Below are 25,792 nucleotides of genomic sequence, written 5' to 3'. Positions count from 1 at the left end.
ACATAGAAATCACAACAGTGAAAACCCTTTTTTAAGACATCCCCCAATGAAAGACGGCCTCCTTTTTAAGACCTTGTTTTCTGAGACTTTCTGTTCATAACCTATGTAAAATTAACCTCATTTTAAGACTCCCTCCTTTTTAGGATTCAATTTTCTCAGATTTGTGGAGGTCTTGAAAGGGTTTGTTCTACTGTATACTTATGTATTTTAGTAACAACTGCGTACCTCCACAATGTTGAAGCTTACAATGGGCTGCGACATCCTGGCCCAACCCCCAAACAGGCAGTGACCGTCCTCTGCTTTCCTGTGAACAAGATACAAGAGATTGATACAATAACCGCAACACAGCCAGCAATGTTTGCTGAGAACTTCTGCATGTCTTAAATGTATCACAGACCTTGAACCTCAAAACACCAAATCATGGCAAATCACAAGAATGATTACAATTACAAGATACAAGTGATTGGTACAATAACCGCAAATGTTTGCTGAGAACATCTGCATGTTCTTAAATGTATCACAGACCTTAAACCTCAAAACACCAGATCATGGCAAATCACAAGAATGATTACATTCATAAAAGCAAAGTAAGAGGACAAGCCTCATAAACACCAACGGTCTTACCATGGCTTCATGTGTGTCAGAGCATCTTCAATGTCTTGTCGAATTTCATCTGCAACAAACAAATGAGTGACACATTATACATGTGCCATCGACATTCAGATTCAAATTCTGGACTGTAAAACTAGAAACCATTGACGCTCTACGACTGCAGACAATGGGACAATAAAGTCATGAAAATGAAATGAAAAATGAAAGTTATTAAAGAACAGTTTTTAAGAACGTAGTTTTGACTACGTAAACTCATCTGAAAACAATCAACCTCACTAAAACATTGTTAACACTTACATGTGGATTCCAGACGGAAGAGGTTGAAGTTTCTCAACAGATAGTCATGAAGCGTCAAGCACTGCAGGTTCAGTTTGGGCAAAGCGAGACAACCTGTCACAAAAACAAAATACATTCATCAACAAACAGTAATTTACATGCAATTCAATTTGATACAGGCAGGCACGCACACACATACACACTCACACACACACACCAATATCATTCATGAACAAACAGTAATGTGCATACAAATGAACACACAGACACAGACTCACATACACGCAGAAGAGTTTAGAAATTACAGAATACACATTTTCTGAACAGGAATACACATATGACACTGTGTATGCACACACGTTTAAAGAAAAATGATCCATATTTTCAGGCAAAAACTGCATACAGCCCTTACCTTCTCCAGAAAAGTATTCTGACGGCACAATGTTCTCATCCCAGATGATTTTCTCTGTGGGATAGAGTGGCATCTCGTTGATCACCTCCAGCTGCGATCGTTTCCGTTCATGCTTCCACACCTGACAGAACAATAACCCCTTTCGTTTCGTAACTCAAACCTAACTTGGAAATGTGCAATAATAAATATTTGATGGGCATCTTTTTAACATGTAATACAAGGAAAATAAAAGCGGTATTGCTTTCAGGTGTTTTGCAGTCTTCAAACACAAAATGTCATTAGACACAACAACAAAAAAGTCTGTTTACGGTAACATAGGCCAAAAAAATAGGGTCGGTAGGTCGGGATTTTTCTTTTTTTTTCCTTTTCCAAAAACCCATATTTTTAAGTTGTTTTGCCAAAAAACCAGATTTTTTTTCTCTTTTTTTTCTCTCTCCCCCAAATGCCAAAAAAAAAGTTTAGGGTCGCGCGAAAAAATAGGGTCGATCGGGATACCGTAAACACTTTTTTTTTTTAAATCTAAACAACGAAGTGACTGTGGTAAGATGAACAAAGTTAAAAAACAAAGGGATACTGTACTCACCAATACAAGAACGAGACAAGACGGTACGAATTTTCGCTTATGGAAGCTTCATCAGGAAAAACAAGAACACAAAAGACAACAAAAAGCAGACGCAACACGGAACGAACAAGGTTTGAAAGAAAATGGAGGGGAAACACGCAAAAAAGGGAAGGAACTCTAGGAACGGAAATGAATGAAAGGGGAGAGAAGTGGTTGGATGATGTCATGGGCACAGGCATACTAGACTAAAAGTGATACACATTCATAAAAGGGGGGGGGGGGGAACAGAGGGAAAAAAAGAAAAAAAAGGGGGGGGGGGAGGGGGGGAAACAAACGTACGCACGCACACATACACACACACAACCAAACACATGAATACACACATAAACACACACACATTCACACACAACACACACACACACGTACCATAAATCCACAGTATGTTTGGGGAATACAAGTACATCACATTTTCGCATTCAAACCGTCAGGTGTGGATGTGCCCAGGGATAATATGAAATCGGACTCTACTTGTTTTCTGTCTGTGGAGGTGCTGTACATTTTTTTTTTGGGGGGGGGCCTTACTCATATTGACCTGGTGTGGTAGTGGGGGATTCAGTTGTAAGTTAACAACAATTTTACAAGGTAAAACTATACCCTGCTAAAATGGCAGAACAAAAAAGAAGCATAGAAAAGAAATGAGAAGAAAAAAAACAATAATAATATATATAGAAAAAAAACATAAGTAACCAACAGAACAAAGACAAAAGCAGCAGTCAGACAGACAAAAAAAAGAGAATGACAGAATCACAAGATGAACAACGAAACAAGTAGAAAAACTGTTCACTGGTCAAAAACAAGAAGTAAAGGTAGACAAGACATACCACCAGCTCCAGTAGAAACTTCTTGTCAAAAGGACTGGACTTGCCGTCTTCTAACTGTGGCAGGTAGTTTATCATGGCCAGGATTTTGTGCAGGTCTTCGCAGCTGTTGAAAAAAAGCATATTACATGATAATGATAAGTTTTAATATATGTTAATTTCACTTACATTTCTTTCTTTATCATCCAGTTGCTGGGAAAGTCAGATAGCTTTCATCCAGTGCTGTGTGCGTGCATAAGTGTAATCCACCATCAGCACTTCTGGCTGAATGACCCACATCATTTACGTGTCACAACAAACTTCTTCTTCTCCTTCTGCGTTTGTGGGCTGAAACTCCCACGTACACTCGTGTTTTTGCACAAGTGGATTTTGACGTGTATGACCGTTTTTGCCCCAAGGATCACAAGTGCATTGCTCCACCGACTGAGCTTCCAGACCCTCCTCTTAGTAACTGGCTATTCACAACTCGTCACCCTCTCAAGAGTCTCTCTTATCTTTGTACAGGCTGACGGAACACAATGGAAGCCCAGGTTTCTTCAAAAGTGGCCTATGGTTACAAGATATAACTGCTGATGTGGTAAACAGCTCTCTCATGTACGGATAATGATTTATATGACTTGCAATCTGCATGCAAGTAGTCTCTTGTGTTGTCTATGTAGAATGAACATCAGGGACTCAGCAAATGAAAGACAGAGAGAGAGATGCATCAAGAGATAGAGAGAGAGAGAGAGAGAGAGAGAGAGAGAGAGAGAGAGAGAGAGAGAGAGAGAGAGAGAGAGAGAGAGAGAGAGAGAGAGAGAGAGAGAGAGAGAGAGAGAGAGAGAGAGAGAGAGAGAGAGAGAGAGAGAGAGAGAGAGAGAGAGAAAGTACCTGAGAGGACTGAAGTGTTTGGTAAGCGACTCCCTAGTATCAATGCTGGCCACGTTTGCCAGGGAGAACTTCTGCAGTTCTTCATAGTTTCTGAACACCACTTTCTGCAAATGTACACACAAATTAAGGCATACAAAGTTAGCTGTTTTTTTAAAGGAGTTATATCTATTCTGCTGAAACGAATGTGTACATAAGGAAAATGCAGCAAAGGCATGCATACACTATGCCTGCCTGCACACACACACACACACACACACACACACACACACACACACACACACACACACACACACACACACACACACACACACACACACACACACACACACACACACACACAGAACCCTACCTGTAGAGCCGTGACACGGTTGTAATGGAGGTCTATGCGATCGTGCACTGTCAGAGCTTCCCCTTGGATTTCATCAATCTCAAACTCGGCGTACATCTCCAACATGGTCAGCAACTGCAAACACAAAAGTGGATGAAAGTTTCTCCAAATCTTTAAATAAGCGGACTCCTTACTGCCTGTTCTGCTTTTGTATTCACAGCATTCACCAAAGATCATTGCACAGATTATAGATACAGTAATACAAGAGCAGGTCTACTAGCCAATGATACGAATACACAAAAACATAACACATGCATGTTACCTTAAAGACCACATGCGATGGAGATTGGAAAAACAACATGCTCGTTTACGCTTTAAAAACAATCACACGATTCACCTTAAACATTCCTCAAAGCCCAAACAAGAAGGGCAAAGCCCATACGACTCACATGCTTTACACATTTTTCCTACCAAAATACATGTGACCTTGACCCAAGGTCAAGGTCATCCAAGGTCATGCAACACAAAGCTGTTAATTCAAGACATAGGAAGTACAATGGTGCTTATTGGCTCTTTCTACCATGAGATATGGTCACTTTTACAGTTTTAGTGGTTCACTACCTTATTTTGGTCACATTTCATAAGGGTCAAAGTGACCTTGACCTTGATCATATGTGACCAAATGTGTCTCATGATGAAAGCATAACATGTGCCCCACATAATTTTTAAGTTTGAAACAGTTATCTTCCATAGTTCAGGGTCAAGGTCACTTCAAAATATGTATACGATCCAACTTTGAAGAGCTCCTGTGACCTTGACCTTGAAGCAAGGTAAACCAAACTGGTATCAAAAGATGGGGCTTACTTTGCCCTATATATCATATATAGGTGAGGTATTGAATCTCAAAAACTTCAGAGAAAATGTGAAAAATGTGAAAAATAGCTGTTTTTAGGCAACATTTATGGCCCCTGCGACCTTGACCTTGAAGCAAGGTCAAGATGCTATGTATGTTTTTTGGGGCCTTGTCATCATACACCATCTTGCCAAATTTGGTACTGATAGACTGAATAGTGTCCAAGAAATATCCAACGTTAAAGTTTTCCGGACGGACGGACGGACGGACGACTCGGGTGAGTACATAGACTCACTTTTGCTTCGCATGTGAGTCAAAAATCAAGGCATGGTCAGATTTCTTTGCATGCAAATTATGTATGGAAGTCTAATATGAATTAGTTGTCATTTTTGCAACGTCCACCTCTCTGTCTCTTTGATTATCTTCACACTGAAAGAGGGAATGCATCCCGTCGCGATATAACCTTCGTGGTTGAAAACGACGTTAAACACCAAATAAAGAAAAGAAAGAAAGAAAGGGAATGCATACAAAGAGTTTCTTCCTCGACTCTTACCTGAACAAACAAGCTTCCCTCAGGCCTGCGACCGAGAGCGGAGAGTTTGCTGTGCACCACAACGTGCTTGTCGTCAAGGAGACTGTCGACGAAACGACGTAGCGGTAGCTGGGCCTCAATGTCCACCATCAGCTCCAGGAAGCGCTCACAGTAACGCACCTTGTTCAGGGGGAAGTTACCTGGCGATGCATTTGGGGGAAAAAAATAAATTAGATGCAGAACAATGTTAAAACTTAAGTGAATGTAAGGCTTCTTTTTAAGCCTACTGTCTATATGATACTTACCGAGACAGTACTATTCTTGCACATTATCTATTATAGGCCGAAAAAATTGGACAAAACGCTGAGTGGGTACAATTATCTCCCATAACCATGCGCCACCGTGGATCCCAAGCACTGTCCGAGTGCTTCCCCCTTACAGGATGTAGGTGGCGCGTCCTCTTTCTTTATGAGCTGCAGACCCTCAAAAAGCCCATAACATATCAAGAGGGGAGGCGGGAGGGAAACTCTAATAGTACTGTCTCGGTAAGTATCATATAGACAGTAGGCTTAAAAAGAAGCCTTACAGTCAATATAACACTTACCTCGACAGTACTATTCTTGCACAGAATACCAGAGTGGTGTGAGGGTGATATGTAGAGTATTAAACTCCTTAATCAAAATCACTTAAATCCAAGGATTAAGATACCCAGGCAATTTTCGAACAGTACTACCGTAAAAGAAAATATACCCAAGAAACATACCTTAGACTGACGTGACCATGCTGGCAACCACTGCTGTGTGGTGAACTCAATGTCAAAGTCCAGGCCACTCAAAGCTTGAATACCACTGAGTCTACGGCAAGTGGCTAAAGCGATGAGGAACAATTAGTCTTAAAAATCAGCAACTTGATACTGATGCCTGCCAGGGGTTCAAACTCATTGCTACGCAGGAGTTTGAGGACCAGAAAGACATCCCCTTTGGGAAATGAAACCCGAGGTTTAGACACCGCTGCATTGCTAATACCCGAAAGGACATTAGCGATGAGGGAGGACCTGATCAAGTGTTCAGGTCTGCGACCAGTAGCGGCCGCAATCGTGGAAGCGATGGCAGATCGGTATCCAAGAAGAGTCTTAGAAGAAAGACTCTTCTTTTGATACACTTCCACCAGGAAGTTGGCCAAGTCCTGTGTTGAGGGATAAAGCGGCTTTATCCCCTTGGACAAGGCGAAGGTGGCCCAAGCTCTCCAGCGTAAGTCGTAGAGCTGATTAGTTGATCGCCTCTTAGCGTTCAAGGAAAACTCTACTGAACTCTTGTGCAATCCTAGTGCAAGCAGTTTGGAGCGCACAAGAGCCATGCGGTCAAGCACAGACTCTCTGGACGTGGATGAGGGAGGCATGATCGAGGCTGGAGCAGACCTCCCCCGTCCAGATCCAGAGGTAGAGGGTCTACGTGGGTGAGACCGCGAAGATCTGGAAACCACGGAGCTGTTGGCCAGTAAGGCGCGACCAAAATCAGTCTTGGTCGTTCCTGCAGATATTTTGCCAGCATCCTCGGAATCAGAGATGTCGGGGGATAGGCGTAAGCATCGAGGAGCCTCCACAAGAGAGTGAATGCGTCCAAGTGGAACGCATTCATGTCTCGAAAGGGGCTGACGTACCTGGGAAGCCGAGCGCTGAATCGAGTTGCGAACAGATCGATCAGAGGACGGTCCCACCTTGCCCACAGACGCTGTAGAACGTTGTGAGCGATGGTCCATTCTGTGGAGAGAACCTGATCGCCCCGACTGAGAATGTCGGCCAGGGAGTTCAGTTTCCCCGGAACGAACTGGACTGACATCCGGACCTGATTGGTCTGGCACCAGAGCAGAATCTCCTCCGCCAACAGGGAGAGGGACCGAGAATTGGTGCCCCCCTGGTGGCGAAGGTAAGCTAAGCATGTGGTGTAGTTGTCCCCGTTGAAAATCAGAGGGGCCAAGGACAGGCCGAATGGGAGGGCCCGAAACTCGAACACTGTGCCCTCCCAAACGAACCGGAGCAGATGTCGGTACCCCGGGGCCACCAGGATGTGGAAGTAAGCATCCTGGAGGTCCCAGACATGGCCCAATCGTTTGGCCGGATGGCCAACCGGACCGACGAAGGGGTTTCCATCTTGAACTTGCACCTGTGAAGGTACAAGTTCAAGGTGGAGAGGTCCAACACCGGCCTGAACCGGCCGTCCTTTTTGGGGACGGTGAACAGGCGGGAGCAGAACCCCGGAGAAGGCCGAGAAAGGGGGTAGACCGCCTTCTTCTCGACCAACGAGTTCACCTCGTCCTGAAGAGCCTGCCATCTGGCAGGGTCTCGAGGAGGGGGGAACGTCCAGGGTAGAGCGGACAATGGAGGTTGTGACGACAGCGGTAGAGAAAACCCCGACCACACCACCCTCAAGAAAAACTGGTTGGAGACCAGTCTGCCCCACATGCCGCGGGCCCGAAAAAGGGAACCGACGGACGAAAGAGGGGCAACTTGAGGGGGCGTCAACGTAGGGCCGGGACTCACTGAAAATTCTGCTGGCGGGCAGGCGCAGGCTTGCGACCACCCCCCCTGGTGGTGCTGCTTCCCCTTACCTGTCTGAGCACCCTTCGTCTTGCTTGGGAACGCAACAGGCGCCTAAGAGGAGGAAGAAGGAGGCAGTGAAACTGGCTTCTTCTTCTTCTTCTGAGGCTGGGAGCTGGAGGTGACTGTAGCACTTCTCTTACTCCCCGCCGCCGTCGCCGAAGCAGCGAGGCCAACCATCAGAGAATCAGTGTCCCTCTGGCGTGTGGACTCCACCACAGAACGAACAGTGTCCGAATGAAAGAGGGAAGAAGGCTGAGGAAACGTGTTCCTCAGACTCTTCCTCATATCCGGAGGCACTATAGAAGTAGGCAGAAAATGATCACGGAACAGGGCCAATAAAGTGGACCCGTGTTCCAATGGCCAATTCTGCCGCAGACGTCACGCACGATCGCACGGCATGCAAAGCCCGATCCACTCGAACCGTGTCAAGGACCCGAGTGGAATCGGACTCTGCCCGATCGGGAGGGTCCAACAGTGTGGACAGCGTGCTCATCCATGTCAAGGCCTGTGATTGGGCCTCGACTGTGGAAGAAACGGTGGCCTCAAGATTGTGGAACGAAGCAGAGCTCAGTTCCACCTTCTTGACCGAAGGCACCTCCCCAACGAACACATCACCGTCAGCCCCACCCTAAACACTCGAAGTCTGGAAAGGGAGAGTTCGAGAGTCAAAGGGAAAAGGGAGGGACGAAACAGATTGGACACGAGGAAACAGTGGAGGTGCGCCTCCCGAAGGAAAGCATGGCACTGAACCCGCGTCCTCCCGAGGAACATAGGTCGCGTTTGCACGTGAATCTGTACTCCTCAGGCGATGTGCTGCCGCTTCCACCGTGGCACTAAGACTAGGGTGGAACGCGAATTGCCGGCGGACGGATCGTTCATAAAACGAGCCGCCGGCAGACGCGGCGTGAGCCTCCCGTGCCCGGGCCGAAGCGGACTCAAAGGACGAGAGGGCGTCTCAGGGAAGGACGTCCTGAAACTGTTCAAACGTCCTTCTAGCTGTGCGAGGACGAGCCTCCTGCCTCTCGTCCTCAGACCCCGGGTCCACGTCCTGTGTGTCAACACTAGACGACAGACGCTTAAGAGAGGCATCCGTGACGTCAAGACGCCGCGTGATGTCTGTCATGTACTGTTGGAAAGTACGAAGCATAGCTTCGGAAGTTCCATCAGAAACCGGCAAGGGTAGAGGATCAGTGTTAACCTCAGGGCGACCCTGATCCTCCTCCCTATCGTCCTCCGACTCACTCTCCTCTTCACTTCCCGACAACTCCTCAAAAGCAGGAGTGTAGGGAGCTTGAGGGGGAAGAGCCGAAAGCGATGAAGCAGGCTGTGAAGAAACGCCCACAGAAGCAAGAGGCCGCGAAGACCCCTGCCCCAAAGACGAAACGTCTCCAGCAGCCGAAGGGGGAGAAAAACAACAACCCTGCGACTGTTGGGTCAGCCCAGCCAACGAACCCCCGCTATTTATAGACTGAACAGGAACCCATCGGGTCTGATCAGAAAAGAAATGGTCCGGTCCGGTCGGGGGTGCCGATCCGGTCCGGTAAGGTGGTCCGGTGTTCTGGTCCGGTGCCGTACCATCCGGAGGTCCCGTTCTGCACCGAACCATCGTACCCACAGAAGTGTTCGGGTGGTTAGGTCCGGACGTGGACATACCGTACCATCCGGACCCGTAGGTCCGGTGGTCCGGTATGGTCCGGTTCGGTGCCAGACCATCCAGACCAACAGAGGTGGTCGGGTGGTCCGGCACCGGACCCGTAGGTCCGGACCCGTAGGTCCGGACCCGTAGGTCCGGACCCGTAGGTCCGGACCCGTAGGTCCGGACCCGTAGGTCCGGACCCGTAGGTCCGGACCCGTAGGTCCGGTACCATCCGGAGGTCCTGTTCGGCACCGAACCATCCGTACGCACAGAAGTGTTCGGGTGGTTCGGTCCGGGCGTGGACGTACCGTACCATCCGGACCCGTAGGTCCGGTTCGGTGCCAGACCATCCGGACCAACAGAGGTGGTCGGGTGGTCCGGACCGGTCCGGTAGGGTGGTCCGGACCGGTCCGGTAGGGTGGTCCGGACCGGTCCGGTAGGGTGGTCCGGTGTTCCGGTCCGGTGTTCCGGTCCGGTGTTCCGGTCCGGTGTTCCGGTCCGGTCCCGTACCATCCGGAGGTCCCGTTCGGCACCGAACCATCCGTACCCACAGAAGTGTTCGGGTGGTTCGGTCCGGACGTGGACACACCGTACCATCCGGACCCGTAAGTCCGGTGGTCCGGTATGGTCCGGTTCGGTGCCAGACCATCCGGAACAACAGAGGTGGTCGGGTGGTCCGGTCCGGACCGGACCATCCGGACCCGTAGGTCCGGTCCGGTCACGTACCATCCGGAGGTCCCGCTCGGCACCGAACCACCCGTACCCACAGAAGTGTTCGGGTGGCTCGGTCCGGACGTGGACATACCGTACCATCCGGACCCGTAGGTCCGGTTCGGTGCCAGACCAACCGGACCAACAGAGGTGGTCGGGTGGTCCGGACCGATACGGTAGGGTGGTCCGGTGTTTCGGTCCTGTGGTCCGGTCCCGTACCATCCGGAGGTCCCGTACGGCACCGAACCATCCGTACCCACAGAAGTGTTCGGGTGGTTCAGTCCGGACGTGGACCTACCGTACCATCCGGACCCGTAGGTCCGGTGGTCCGGTGACAGACCATCCGGACCAACAGATGTGGTCGGGTGGTCCGGCTCGGACCGGACCACTGGTCCGGTACCGGACCATCCGAACCCGTAGGTTCGGTCCGGTCCCGTAGCATCCGGAGGTCCCGTTCGGTACCGAACCATCCGTACCCACAGAAGTGTTCGGGTGGCTCGGTCCGGACGTGGACATACCGTACCATCCGGACCCGTAGGTCCGGCATGGTCCGGTTCGGTGCCAGACCACCCGGACCAACAGAGGTGGTCGAGTGGTCCGGTACCGTACCATCCGGACCCGTAGGTCCGGGGGTCCGGTGTGTTCTGGTTCGGTGCCAGACCACCCAGACCAACAGAGGTGGTCGGGTGGTCCGGTCCCGACCGAACCACTGGTCCCGTACCGTACCATCCGGACCCGTAGGTCCGGGGGTCCGGCAAGGGCCAGAGGTACTGTCCCGCACCGGACCCTAAGGTCCGGTACGGTCCCGTACCATGGGTCCCGTCCGGACCAAACCCGGAGGTCAAGTCCAGTCGGGACCCGTGGGTCCGGTTCGATCCCGACCCGTAAGCCTGGAACGTTCCGGACCCTTGGTCCGGACCATCCGTCACCCGAACACCAGACGCTAAGGAATGGCGTGGGGTCAAGACGGTCCGGTCGGAGGTGTCGGTCTGAGCAACAGAAACAATGTTCCCGTCGCCCTGACCATTCGACAGAAGTACCACGTTCTGTCGAACACCTCCACGTCCAGTAACTAGTCGGCCGGAGCGTCTTATCAAGAGGGACAGCCACCAGTCACACGGACGTCAGAGGGAACCGTAGTAGCAGTGGTCGTAGGCACGAAGCCTGAAACCCCTGCCCCCACAGGACCGCCCTGAACGGGGTCAATTCGCATCCCAACCCCAGCGGGGAGGGAATTCAGAGACCCCGTCATCTCCTCCGATCTCCCCCCCCAGGAGGCCGAAACTACTGTCGAAACAGCAGCAGACGACCCAGCGAGGGAGTTCAGAGGAGGACCCGTGTCCCTCCTGGCTTCCACAGCGGTGGAAACCGAGGAGGGCACAGGAGAGGCACCGGAAAAGGAAGATTTTAATGCCAACTGCACCCGGTGTTCCCAGGCGGTCACCCATCCAAGTACTAACCGGGCCCGACGTTGCTTAACTTCGGTGGTCGGACGAGAACCGGTGTTTTCAACGTGGTATGGCCGTTGGCTGTCAAAACCTGAGTCTCTCCAGTAGCCCCTAGATCGGATTCACCAACCCCCAAAGAGGGTTGGGAATCGACCTGCCCCCGGATTCGAGCCAGGGAGGAGAAGGAAACCTTCCCCCCAGGCTTGAAACCGGGAGGAGCTGAAGCCTGAGACTGAGGGCCGGACAACGGCGTCGAAGGGGGGGGAAGCCTGTTCCACTGAAGGAGAAGGAGAAAAAAGCTTTTTCTTTCCCCTCGACCTTCCCCGAACCTTCGACGGCGCAGCCCCGCCCGAAGTCCCAGGCTCAAGCCCAGCCTGTTTGAGCAAGCTCGCATTGAGCTTGCTCAAACAGGCTTTCTCCGCCCTCCCTCGCCGCAAACGCAAAGCGTTTGGGGAGGGAGAGTCGGAGCGCCGAAAGGTCCCCTTCTCCGTGCGTAAAACATGACGCTGGGCGCCCGGAGAAGGGTTGCCCCCGGCAGACTCTGGTTCCGTAGAACCAGAGCCCAAAACAGGACGAGACATCCTACCTCGCCCTGTACGTACCCTTAAAGACCGAGAATTAACAAAATTCAAAGAAAATTTAGGTCAATACTCAAGTGAATGCGGCGAAACGAGAAGCAGACGACCGGTCACCACGAAGTAGGACGGGAGGCACGCCGAGTCCGCCACACAAAAACGGAGGCACAAGTTGAAGGAAACACAACGTAGCCTCAAGCCAGAAGTGGAATAACACACAATAATCCAACAGGTGATAGTCCACACAGAAAAGAAGCCTCTTAGTCCAAAATAATCCGGGAGCGTAGCAGAAACACAGCCGGTCTGACACGCGCGAAAAAAGAAAGAGGACGCGCCACCTACATCCTGTAAGGGGGAAGCACTCGGACAGTGCTTGGGATCCACGGTGGCGCATGGTTATGGGAGATAATTGTACCCACTCAGCGTTTTGTCCAATTTTTTCGGCCTATAATAGATAATGTGCAAGAATAGTACTGTCGAGGTAAGTGTTATATTGACTCCAGAGTTAAAACAAGTCGCGTAAGGCAAAAATACAACATTTAGTCAAGCTCAGTCGAACTCACATAATGAAACTGAACGCATTGCATTTTTTCCGCAAGACCGTACAATCGTAGCATCGTCTGTCCACCGCTCGTGGCAAAGGCAGTGAAATTAACAATCCAGAAAAGCGCGGTAGCGATTGCGTTGAGAAGGATAGCAAGCTTTTCTATGTCTCTATTCTTTTTAACTCTCTGCACGTGTTTTTAATCCAAACATATCATATCTATATGTTTTTGGAATCAAGAACGGACAAGGAATAAGATGAAATTGTTTTTAAATCGATTTCGGAAATTTAATTTTAATCATAATTTTTCTATTTTTAATTTTCAGAGCTTGTTTTTAATCCGAATATAACATATTTATATGTTTTTGGAATCAGAAAATGATGAAGAATACGATAAACGTAATTTTGGATTGTTTTATAAAAAAGTAATTTTAATTACAATTTTCAGATTTTTAATGACCAAAGTCATTAATTTGTAAGCCTTCAAGCTGAAATGCAATACCAAAGTCCGGCCTTCGTCTAAGATTGCTTTGCCAAAATTTCAATCAATTTGATTGAAAAATGAGGGTGTGACAGTGCCGCCTCAACTTTTACAAAATGCCGGATATGACGTCATCAAAGACATTTATTGAAAAAATGAAAAAAAAACTTCTGGGGATATCATACCCAGGAACTCTCATGAAAAATTTCATAAAGATCGGTCCAGTAGTTTACTCTGAATCGCTCTACACACACACACACACACACACACACACCACGACCCTCGTCTCGATTCCCCCCTCTATGTTAAAACATTTAGTCAAAACTTGACTAAATGTAAAAACCAAGAATACTGTACTCACCAATACAAGGACAGCATATACAATTATCAATACTAAATCAAATGTTTGCATATGGAGGCTTCTTCAGGATTAACAGTAACAACAACAAACAAGTCGCGTAAGGCGAAATTACTACATTTAGTCAAGCTGTCGAACACACGGAATGAAACTGAACGCACTGTATTTTTTCACCAAGACAGTACAGCTTCGTCAATCCCCGCGTGAAGGAAATCGCTCACCTTCCACGTGCAAAACGTAGTGATATTGACACGCCAGATTAGCGCGGTGGCGTATTGTGCTAAGCAGGAAAGCGCGCTTTTCTGTATTCTTGTTAACTTTCTGAGCTTGTTTTGAATACAACCTATCATATCTATATGTTTTTGGAATCAGGAAATGATAAAGAATAAGATGAAATCATTTTTGGATCGATTTCTTAAATTTTAATCGTAAGACTAATTAATCTATTTTCGTTAATTGTGATCACATTTTAAGAGTAAACATGACATATGTATATATTTTTAGATTCAGAATGTGATGAAGAATACGATGCAATCAATTTTAAATCTGTTTGCGAAAAATCAATTTTACTGACAACTTTAACGAGCAAACTCATTTATTAAATTTTAAGCCTCCAAGCTGAAATGCAATACCAAAGTCCGGGCTTCGTCGAAGATTACTTGACCAAAATTTCAACCAATTTGAATGAAAAATGTGAGTGTGACAGTGCCGCCTCAACTTTTACAAAAAGCCGGATATGACGTCATCAAAGGTATTTATCGAAAAAATGAAAAAAAAGTCCGGGGATATCATTCCCAGGAACTCTCATGTCAAATTTCATAAAGATCGGTCCAGTAGTTTAATCGCTCTACACACACACACGCACACCACGACCCTCGTCTCGATTCCCCCTCTATGTTAAAACATTTAGTCAAAGCTTGACTAAATGTAAAAAGGTTAAAAAAAAATATCAGTTTGTTGTTTAGATTTTAAATGAATCGTCAAACTCAGTGTTCAACCAACTCTTATCAAGCCATCATTTAACTGTTGATGTGCAACAAAGCAGTTGTTGCGGCCCTATGCTCCACAGGGAGTCTACAGGAATAAGTCAAGTAAGTCAGTGCAACAAAGCATCAAAAGGTGAATGAATAGAAAAAGATATGTAACATCCTCCTCCTTGTGAAGAACTCTTGTAAAGACATACTTCTTGGTTACCATACTTCTTGGTTACATGAATATGCAATGTACTGCGGTAGTGTGTCGAACCATACCAAGTGTTACGAGAAGTCTATGATAGAGATCATGGGCTGTCAGAGCCACACACACCTAAGGCTCCTTCTTATTTTTTCAAACCTTCTCTTCACAATGTTGGCAAAATAACCTCCGTTTTAAGATTTCTTCTCTTTTCAAGCCTAAACTTTAATTTCTTGAGGTCTTAAAACAGATGCATCACTGTTGGCATCCCAACTGTTGCTACATTGACAGCGTAGAAGAAAAGGCTATACCACTGACCTTTCTCTGGGATAGACTGCAAGATGTAGAGGTACTGGTTGAACAGCTTTGCGAGAAACTCGCGTTCAAACTGAACCTTCGCCCTCTCTTTCTCCTGCAGCTTGGTGTCGTTCTTCAGCACCAGGTTGTAAAACTTCTTCAGCTTTGGGTGCTTCTTGAACGTCTCCTCTCTTCTTCCCTGAAAAAACAAATGAGCAATATTATGTTATATGAAGTCTTATATTAGTTTCATATCATCAAAAAATGGCTCCACCTTCTGAGAGAGGCTGAAGTAGTTTTTACAGCCTTCACATTGCCTTTTCCTCTGAGGAATATTATTTTGTTATCACCAGAAAACTTAGCTGGCTCCACCTTCTGAGAGAGGGTGGAGCTGTTTTTACAGCCTGCACTTGCCTTTTCCTCTGAATTTCCATTAAAAGTTGGTCTTTGGTATTGGACATGGAGGCAAAGTTATCTTTCTTGAAGCCAATCTCAAAGTTTGAGTCCCGAGTCTCTTCTTTTTTCTTTCTTTTTTTGACCATAGTATATCCCAAGCCAGAGATCCGAGACAAGTGCTATTTGATAAGGGTTCATTATCGCATTGGTGGGACTGAAAAATGTCATGAATCCTGACGAATCTTAAGCGGGGGTCTGGGGGCCCCCAGACGCTGACGGATTTGTATAATTAACAACCAAAAATACGTCACCACAGACATTATGAATCCGGATTTCCGGAATATACGGGAAGAATCCCACCCATGCATTATCGGCATGAAAGACCGTTATGCTATATCTTACTGATCATCTTCGTCATACAGCCACTTTACAAAGATTACCATCCTGAAGAAGTCAGCATCAGGCTGCCCAAAAATTTGATGAAGAATTGACCAAAACTGTGTTTTCCTTTTTGTTTTGAAGCTACTATGCAAGTATGTTTCCTCTAAAGTTTTCATACAAAAAAGTCTGGCCCAGTCTGACAAATGAAGCGAGAGCTAGAGATAAATGTCCTCCCATGCAGCAACACCGACCGCCTAACCCTGTTACTCCATACCCCCCGCCCTCCATGGAACTTCTTAACCCCAACCAATTGGGGGGGGGGGGGGGGGTTTGCCCAGTCGGTAGAGGCGCTGGCTTTAAAACCGGTTGTTACTATCAGCGTGGGTTCAACCCCCAAGTTCGGCGCGGGATGTGTGTCCCAGAGTCAACTTTGTGCAGACTCTCCTCGGTGTCCGAACACCGAACTTACCTGGAGAATGCTGGTCCATATGGAGAGTGAAGTTAACCTCTGGATGTGTCCTCGGATCAGGTCAACCTCCTGTCAGAAGAAAAAACGTTTCCAAGTATTATAGCTAGACTTTAATGTTTTCAAAACAATCACATGATTCACCTGCAACATTCCTCAAGGCCAAAACAGCCGGAAGTGGTCAGATTTCATTGCCTGTAAATGATGTATGGCAGTCTGCTGGCAATTGGCTGTCCTTTTTGCAACGTCCACCTCACTGTCTCTTTGATTATCTTCAACGTCTTGTTTGTAACTGTTGACCTCACAATTCCAAGTTGAAGACATTCAAGTATGTTTTTCAACTAAAGCAAAACAGCTTATCTTTGTCGGTGTTCACCTTCAATTCAATGCTCGTTCTTCTTTCAGGTGCCAGGAGATTGGTTCCTCATTACCCTAACTTACTCTTGTGGCACATGTCAATTATACGTGCATTAAGAGCACGTATGTCCCTTTCTTTCTTAGATCTTATCCCAACCAATGAAATAGTGACCATTTCAAGCTAGCCATATGTGTGAGTCAAGACATACCAGACTGTTGAAGAGATGGTTCAGGAAGACAAGCAGCACGGTCTGTTCTCTGAGAGTGGGCCCACCCCTCTCTAGCACCAGTTCCAGAACACGATGAAACAGGGTGGCAAATTTAGCCGAAGACTGCTTGAATACCTGAAGCACAATTTACAGGAAGCGGAAAATTTATCACATGATTTTTTTATAAAAAAAAGTTCTTCACAGAATATTTGAGAAATGGCATCAACAGTTGTAGCTGGGGTTTTTTCAAAGCAAGTAGATGAAGGCAGTGTTAAAAGTCATCCTAAAATGAATCAATTTCTATGCAACCCACTATCCAAGCCCCAAAATAAAACTAACGGATGTTCTCTCTTTTAAACAACGTAGAACAATTTTATAATGACATATTCTGCTCAGAAAATATTACATTTTCTGTGAGGAGAAGACTTTCCCTCCAGCAAGTAATAAACAAAACACTATCACAAACCCAGTGAAGAAGAAAAACAAGAATATGTGTAATAAGCTAAACCGCATAACAAAGCCAGTGAAGAACAAAAGCAAGAATATGTGTAATTTAAGCTAAACGGTAAACCAAATAACAAAGCAAGTGAAGAAGAAAAACAAGAATATGGGTAATAAGCTAAACCAATTAACAAACCCAGTGAAGAAGAAAAGCAAGAATATGTGTAATAAGCTAAACCAAATAACAAAGCCAGTGAAGAAGAAAAGCAAGAACATCTAAGACTTACATCCCAGGCGGGAACTCGCTCTCTGAACTTTTCGTTGACGATGGCAACAATCTGCATGACGTGTGAAACTGACACCTGAAAACAGAAGTACACCACTGAAGTTTAGTATGACTGGCAAGCAACAGTGTCACTACCTTTAATGAGAGGCCCCTCTGGTTACAGGAAAACTTCCAGTAAAGGACACTATAAGATGTTTGGTGGCTTGTTGACAGACCAACTTTTTTGTTGGTCCAAGGGGACCATATCATGTTATTCTTTGGTCAATTAAGTATATCAAAGCCTACCTCAGTGAATGTCATGCAAAAGGATATCTGCAATGACAGGACACATTTTCCATTGCTCTCAAAGATGACCTCTCATGACTGGTATTACATGACAACTTCGCACAGAATAGGTCAACAAAATAACATAGCAGAAATAAGAAACTGCAGCACACACACACAAATGCAAAGACACTACACTTTCTCTTTTATACCTATTTTTCAAACTAACACACACATATTTCTTAAATTTCAGATCAATGCTCACAGAGGATGACCATTCTCTCTTTTTGAATCAATTCTCTTCTGTTTTCAACACAAAATAAAAATAACAAGTACTGCCTTTTACCAAAAAAAATTTACAACCAGACAAACATTTCAGAAACTAAAGAATATATATTAGGGAAGACTTACCTTCTCAGAGAAATGTGGCCACAGATAATTCTCAAGATAACGACTGAAAAACAGAAAATGCAACTGTAGTCAAACAATGCTTTTAACTCGGCTCAAAGGAACATGCATGTGAAATTCTAAATTTTTTTAAAAACTAAGCTGATGCTTAGCTAACAAATAAAACATATTTTGACAACATAAACTACAGGTTATACAATTCAGAACTGAAAAATGACTGCTGAAAATGTCCACAGAAATACACGGCCAGAATGATTAAAGCAACCTATAAAGCAGGCAGTGTCTAAGAACCAAACTTTACCTGAATTCCAGCATCATCAGCCTCTTTGTAGAAAAGCTGAAACAGAGAGAAATCTTGTTGACGTGCAATTCCAACCAGCAATTAGGTAACCACACATGACACTCACAGTATTTTGCCTGCTCGCTTTTCAATCGAAAATTTTTAAGTAAATTTTCATTTCATTAATATACTTACCCGAATCACATAAAGAGCATTGACGCAGTCTGAATAGCTAAGGTCTGAAAAAGGCTACCCGTCTTAAAGTTTAAAAGGGAAGCAACCCAACCATAAAAAAGGTAAACACAGCCATGGCAACGCCCATACACCCGGGGAGTTACCTCCCCTGCTGGGGTATGTGACGTCACTGCCACTGCTGCACCACATGGTACACTCATTCGACTCTAAAGAAAACTAAAGAATCATAAGCGGGGTTGGCGGGAGGGATTATACTATGTGATTCGGGTAAGTATATTAATGAAATGAAAATTTACTTAAAAATTTTCTATTAAATTACATATTCTTACTCCGAATCACATAAAGAGCAGATAGCATCAACAAGGCGGCGGGAATGAAAATCAAACTCACCTCAAACCCTTGAAATGAACTGGCCTCCTGCGATCAGGGCAGGTAGCGTTCTTGAACCATCTTGCCGAACAGCGGAGACATCTCTGAGGTAAAAGTTCAGGAAGACGTCCTCAGAGCGCCAGTATGCTGTGCGCAGAACCTCGTCCAGCTTTCGGGACCGTAGAACGGCCAGAGATGACGCCCAAGCTCTGGTTTCATGAGCTCGAGCAGAGTTCAGAAGAAAGCAGGCAGCGCCCCCCCCCTTTTCCGCAAGGTTCCACTCATATGCTTGTTTTATCAGAGTGGCCACCCACCGAGCCATAGTCGTCTTTGCGATATCCTTATTTCTCACAGTATTAATGGAGATGAATAAGAGTTTCTGAAATTTCGACCTGAGCGGTTGAGACCGGGCAAGGTAGATGTCAAGGGCTCGGACAGGAAAATTAACAGCGTCCGGATCTCCGGGAGCCAGGATGCTAGTCAGAGGTTTGACGCGAACCAGCGGGGAGGCCTGGTCTGGGGTCTGGTTCTTAGCCAGAAAATGCGGCCGGAAACGCAAGGAGATAGAACCATCGGGTTCTTTGGCAATATCCTCCGGGTTTCCAGAGAGCGCATGGATCTCGCTTCCTCTGCGCGCAGAAGCTACCAGTAGCAGAAAAAGAGTTTTGCGCGTCAGGTTAGCGAAACTCGCCGTGATCAGAGGTTCAAATCCTGAAGAACGTAAGAACTCGAGTACCAGGAAAAGATCCCATTTTGGCATGGGGGTGCGAGTAGAAATCTCTTTAAGGGCAGCGCCCTTAATCACCCGTGAAATGACTCCGCTAAGGTCAATAGAGCGGCCCATCTGGCGTAAGGTTACCGCAATGGCAGATCTTCTAACTCTCAAGGAAGAAGCAGAGGCTCCTTGAGACGCAAGAAAAGCAAGATGGTTTGCCACGTGCATAGACCGAGGGGCTAGCGCGTTCAAACCCTGGGCCTGACACCAGGCAGCCCATGCCTTCCAGTGGGATGCATAGACTGACGACGTAGAAGCCCTATGAGAGCGTTCCACTAAGTCGAGAGTCTGCTCAGACGCACCAGAACGCCTCAAAGAAGACCGGACAACCGCCACACGTGAAGATTCAGAGACGAGGGATCCTCGTGTGGTATGCCGGTGTGAGGCTGCCCCAGTTCCCCTTTTGTGAGAGAGAGAGGAACTGGTGGGCCGTGGGCGAGCCTTAGAAGGTCCGGAAACCAAACCTGAGAAGGCCACAGAGGGGCGACCAACAGGAGATCCGGACCCTCCATTTCCGCCTTCCGAAGAACTCGGCTGAGTAGTGGGAAGGGAGGAAAGGCGTAGGCCTGTAGCCCTGTCCAGGGAAAGGCCAATGCATCCGTCTGCCAAGCCTCGGGATCCGGGAATGGCGAGACGAAGATTGACAGCCTCTTCGAGAAACGGGTGGCAAAGAGATCCACCTGAGGCTTTGGGACGAGGGCCCAAAGACGAAGCAGTGCCCCTTGAGTGATCGTCCACTCTGATTGAAGCACTTTGTCGGAGCGACTGAGCGCGTCCGCCAAAGTGTTCAAGCTCCCCGGAAGGTACCTGGCTGTGAGAGTGATCCGATGCTGCCAGCACCAGACCAGAATCTCGCAGGTCCTTCTCGAGAGAGAAGGGGACCGCGACCCCCCCTGCTTGTTCAGATAAGCTGCCACAGTCGTGTTGTCTGTGAAAAGACGACCATGATGGGCGTGAAGGGAGGGCCGAAACTCCTCCAGAGCAAGGGCCACAGCCTCGAGCTCCAGCAGGTTGATATGCCAGTGGCTCTGCTCTGCCGACCACAGGCCCGACGCAGTCTGTCGGTCTGTGTGCGCTCCCCACCCCGACAGAGACGCATCTGTGAAGAGGTCCGTGTCTGGGGGAGGCAAGGCGATCGGCACGCCTCTGCAAACCCAGTCCGTGTCCAACCACGGAAGGGTCGCTGACTGGAACCATCCCTGGAGAGGGACGAGGACGTTCCAGTCCACGTGAGCAGAGTCCACATACGGCTTCAGAGCAAACTGAAAAGGCCGCTTGTGAACTCTGCCCAGAGGCACCAAGAGAGCCATGGATTCCATCTGTCCCAAGATGGAGGCCAGCGTCCGGAGGGAAGCCCGCAGGAGAGGCAAAGTGGATCTGATAAGCGCTTGGAGCTTGTCCACCCGCCGCTGAGAGGGTTGGACAGTCCAAGGGACCGTGCTGAAAGACATTCCCAGATAAGTGAATGTCTGTGACGGAATCAGCTCCGACTTTGTCGTGTTGATCGAAAAGCCCAACAAGTGGGCTTGACGAAGAACGGACTGGGTATGGTCCGAGCAACCTGTCCGGCTTTGGTTCATGATGAGCCAATCGTCCAGATATGCCCTGAGCCGGATACCCTGCGACCTCACCAGTGCGCACAACTGTCTCACGACCATGGTAAAGACCCAAGGTGCGAGAGACAGCCCGAAGGGAAGAGCGCGGAACTGGAAGATCTGATCGCCCCACCGGAAACGGAGCCATTTCCGGTCGGACGGATGCATGAGAATATGAAAGTATGCATCTGTCAGATCGATGGAGGTCGCCCAGTCTCCTGGACGGAGGGAGTCCCTGACCGAAGCCGGCGTCTCCATCTTGAACCGTATCGTTCTCAAGAGAGTGTTGAGCTGCGATAGGTCCAGGACGGGACGCCACCCTCCTGACGACTTGGGAACGGCAAAAAGCCGCCCGTAGAAGCCCGGAGAGCTGTGGTCTAGGACTTTCTCCACCGCGCCCTTCTGCACCAGGGTGACAATTTCCGCCTGAAGGACGGACCTTGCCTCCTGTGAGGAGGGGGGCTTGCAGGCCGGCGGACGCCGGGAAAGCGGCGCCTTTTTGTCCTGCCAAAGAAGACGAAAACCCGATCCCACAACGCCCACTATCCACTGGCTGTGTATGGTGGCCGACCAGTGTGATAGTGCCCGGGAGGGGCCCCCCGCCATCACCAGAGTGGAGGGCATGGGGGGGGGGTGAAACCGGGAACACTTCATTGGGGGTGGGGCTTGCTGCCAGAGCCGCCCTGCCCTCTGCCGGAAGCTGATCGTTTTCTCGAACCCCTCCAGGGTTGAGAAGAAGACCTTGTCTGCTTCGTGCCGGCAGGCTTAGACGAGCCGGAAGCCTGAGGAGGCTTGTTGGGCTTAGAAGTCTTAGCCTGCTTGAAAGCCTGAAGGGAGAAGTCCGAAAACTGCTGATCCCTGTTGGACTGGATCTCTGATCTTCGTGCATCGAAAATCAGAGGACCGAACAGAGACCCCTCCACAACCGGCGACGATCTGAGTGTGTCAAGAGTCGTTTGCTCAGAAAACTGAGAGTGAGCGAGGAATAAATCCCGACGACACGAAACAGAATGCACGTACTGAAGGGCAGACAGACGCATCTGCTCCTCATTGACCCTGGCCAGGGCCGAGAGGAGCGTGGACACGTCATCAGCGTCCTGCTCACGACTGAGCAAGAAAGGATCAAGCGTCTCAGTAAGAGCGCGAGAGAGAGATCTGATCAGAGTCTCTGAGATGGAGGATAACTCCAGAAGTTGCCGACTGATCTCTTCAGAAGCCAGAAGAGTGTGATCGGGCAAGACCGCACCCGAGGAAGGCTTGATAGGCTTGGCCAACAGAGGCAGCAAGTCCGGCGTAACAGGCAGCGTTGTACGCGGAAGAGCAAAAGAAGCCAGTAAGTTCCGAGAAAGCTTCGGCAGCACGAACTTCTTAAGACCGGAAGGGGTAAAAGAAGAAGCGTGAGCAGTAGAAGCGAGGTAAGACTGAGCCTCATCCGGAACTGGACCGTGCGGAACCAGTAACGGAACAGGCGTGCAGGGGAGCCCACTTCCGGAAGGAGATGGACGAGCCAAAACCTGAGACAGCTCGTATGCCACAGAGGGTGATTCGACAAAGCGGAAGCTATCGTCGCCCTCCTTTGCATACCGGAAGTCAGCCATAGCTGACGGAGCAGCTGAGGATGAAGAAACCTTGGCAGAAGCACCTTCCGGAAAATACCGGGAGGTAACCTCTGCGGCCGCTTCCAAAGCACGCCTGAGCTGAGCCGGAAATCCTGAGCGAGGTTGCTCACTGGCTCCTGACTGAGTGTCAGAATAGCCATGATCAACTTGACCAAAGTCAACAGAACCGGAAGCAAGCTGGCGGTCAGGGTAAGCCGAAACCGGAAACCCCACCGACCGCAAAGCGTCATGTCCCGTAACCATACCAGCAGGCAGAGAAGGGAGCGCTGACGACAAGCTTGAAGCCGCCGGAACCGGAAGGGGTGTCAACCCAACACCATAGTGAAGGGAAGAATGCCCCGAACGTCCAAAGTCAGGAAGCTGACCCTCAACCAAGGACATCCGTGAAGGAGTACCCGGGAGAGAGAAAGCGGATCCGGTCTGTGCCGGAAACACGGCCGGCGAAGCCACACCTTGATGTGGAAACGCTGGCCGTGATGACTGGGGCCGGAAGCCCTGCTGCCCGGAGGCCAGTCCACAGTCAACTCCAACACCTGCCGCTGAATGGGAGTGTGAAGGAGGACCTTCGCTTCCGGAAAAACCCGGAAGCGTGACTTCCGTAGGAAGCCGCCCTTGCTCAGCAACGAACTCACGCTCAATGGGTACTGAACGAAGCTGAGCAGAAAAGCGGGAGTGAACCGCGCCCGGTGAGCTCCGTCCCAGCAGGGACAGTCCAGAGGCTTCACCAGAGCCGAAGGACAAGCTCGACATACCTTGTGAAAATCCCGCGGAAGCAGAAGCAGAAGGGGTAGTCGAAGTTCCGGTAGCACAGGAAGCCGTCACCACGAAACCGGAAAAGGAAGCCAAAGAGCGGGCATCGCTCACTGCAGGCGGATGGACGGTGCTTTCCGGTGGAGTAGCACGCTTAAGTTCGTCGCGTACTAAGCTGCGAATCTCTGGAACCAAAGAGCTCAACAGCGACGAAACAAGTGACGCTTGCCCGTCTGACGAAACGGAGGACGAGCAAGCCGTTGAAGTAACGCAAGTAGACGAAGTACCGCTCGCGGTAGCGCGTCCGGGGGGAGAAATGGTAACAGACATGACAGTATTTTTCTCTTTGTCTGAAAGGACAACTAACACAGGTTTAGAACCTTGAGAAGATGATTTAGGCTTGACTTTGCCCTTAACATCGCCCTTGCCACGTCTACTCGCGTTCTCTGCCATGCCGGCCAAAAATGCAAATGGCGGCCAACACAACAACAACAGTTACTGACAAAAATTTCGCAAGTCCGAAAAGGACGAAAAGTTATCAATAACCAGCCAAAAGTTCTTACGATAGGTAAGGTAAAATGGAAAGAGCTCACCAACTACAGGTAGATGATAAGCAGACGGGTAGGTGGTCGGTGGGTGTTACGAAAACTCCAACAATGCACAGAGCCTATGGAAAACACGACCTCTCGTCAGAACTGAAAGATGTCGAATGAGTGTACCATGTGGTGCAGCAGTGGCAGTGACGTCACATACCCCAGCAGGGGAGGTAACTCCCCGGGTGTATGGGCGTTGCCATGGCTGTGTTTACCTTTTTTATGGTTGGGTTGCTTCCCTTTTAAACTTTAAGACGGGTAGCCTTTTTCAGACCTTAGCTATTCAGACTGCGTCAATGCTCTTTATGTGATTCGGAGTAAGAATATGTAATTTCAATCAAACCCGTTTTGAATTACTCAGTTACACTGACTGCGTCTTGACATAACGTGTGACCAGCATTCATAAAAGTGCCTGCTTACAGTTAAATTGCATTAATATAGTTTCCTCAAACTATAATGCGTGCTGCTAAGAAGTTTCAGTCCATAACCAACGCAGACCCACACTCACGGACAGGTCCATGTACATAAATCAGAACACTAACGACTAAGTCCCACACACAAATGCACAATGAAGTACTACATTGTATTGGCAAGCAAACTGCAATGCTTTTCTCAAACCCTAAAGCCAGTAAAGGCATGTTTAATTGTATGATTTGTAAAGAAATGAACATTGCTTACTCTGTCCCAATCATCTCTTTCTGGTACACATCTTCCACAATCTGAAAAAGTAAAGAACACACATAAACAGGTTTGATCAATGAAAACTAAATTAATGGCTACAGTACAACATAAAATTCCAAGACCAAAAAAAATTGTAGGTTTATTACTCGAAAATTTTTATCTAAATTTTGATTTGATTAATATACTTACCCGAATCACATAATTTGCATTGACCCACTTCGATGCTTAGGTTATGATAAAAGCTACCCCGTCTAGGTATAAGGGGAGCAACCCCAACTAAAAAAGTGACTGCACCAGCATGACTGGCACCCTGGGTTACGTCCCATGTAGCACACTACGTCATCAATGGTGCTGGTCACGTGATACCCCTTCAATCGACTAATAGAATATCAAAAATATCGAGCGGGGCAGGCGGGAGGGAATTACTTATGTGATTCGGGTAAGTATATTAATCAAATCAAAATTTAGATAAAAATTTTCGATTATAATTACATATTCTTACGCCGAATCACATAATTTGCAGATAACTCCAACCAGGCGGTGGGTAAGATCAAAAAAGTTCAAACTCACCATCAATTTCTG

At 48.0% G+C, this 25,792-nt stretch overlaps 1 protein-coding gene and 1 non-coding gene across 2 annotated transcripts in view; both read right to left on the bottom strand.

Moving 5' to 3' along the window:
- The window catches only part of LOC138966642 (RNA helicase aquarius-like), a 49,872-nt gene that overhangs the window by 15,764 nt on the left and 8,316 nt on the right, over positions 1-25,792 (bottom strand). The window contains exons 4-18 of the mRNA XM_070338934.1: positions 25,208-25,248; positions 18,655-18,690; positions 18,357-18,399; positions 17,683-17,757; positions 16,955-17,089; positions 16,392-16,460; positions 15,167-15,344; positions 5,345-5,523; positions 3,960-4,073; positions 3,611-3,714; positions 2,744-2,846; positions 1,301-1,421; positions 910-1,002; positions 625-673; positions 226-304 (exon numbers count right to left, since the gene is read on the bottom strand). Of these exons, the coding sequence (XP_070195035.1) occupies positions 226-304; positions 625-673; positions 910-1,002; positions 1,301-1,421; positions 2,744-2,846; positions 3,611-3,714; positions 3,960-4,073; positions 5,345-5,523; positions 15,167-15,344; positions 16,392-16,460; positions 16,955-17,089; positions 17,683-17,757; positions 18,357-18,399; positions 18,655-18,690; positions 25,208-25,248 (1,419 nt within the window). The remainder of the gene's footprint in view (positions 1-225; positions 305-624; positions 674-909; positions 1,003-1,300; positions 1,422-2,743; positions 2,847-3,610; positions 3,715-3,959; positions 4,074-5,344; positions 5,524-15,166; positions 15,345-16,391; positions 16,461-16,954; positions 17,090-17,682; positions 17,758-18,356; positions 18,400-18,654; positions 18,691-25,207; positions 25,249-25,792) is intronic.
- LOC138967858 (5S ribosomal RNA) lies at positions 11,681-11,799 on the bottom strand. The gene has a single exon (XR_011456035.1). It is a non-coding gene; the product is annotated as a 5S ribosomal RNA (ribosomal RNA).

The sequence above is a fragment of the Littorina saxatilis genome, linkage group LG5 (genome assembly GCF_037325665.1).
Source record: "Littorina saxatilis isolate snail1 linkage group LG5, US_GU_Lsax_2.0, whole genome shotgun sequence".
In the NCBI taxonomy this organism is placed as follows: Eukaryota; Metazoa; Mollusca; class Gastropoda; order Littorinimorpha; family Littorinidae; genus Littorina; species Littorina saxatilis.
The sequence above is the reverse complement of the archived record's forward strand: the minus strand, read 5'-3'. Positions and strand labels throughout refer to the sequence as shown.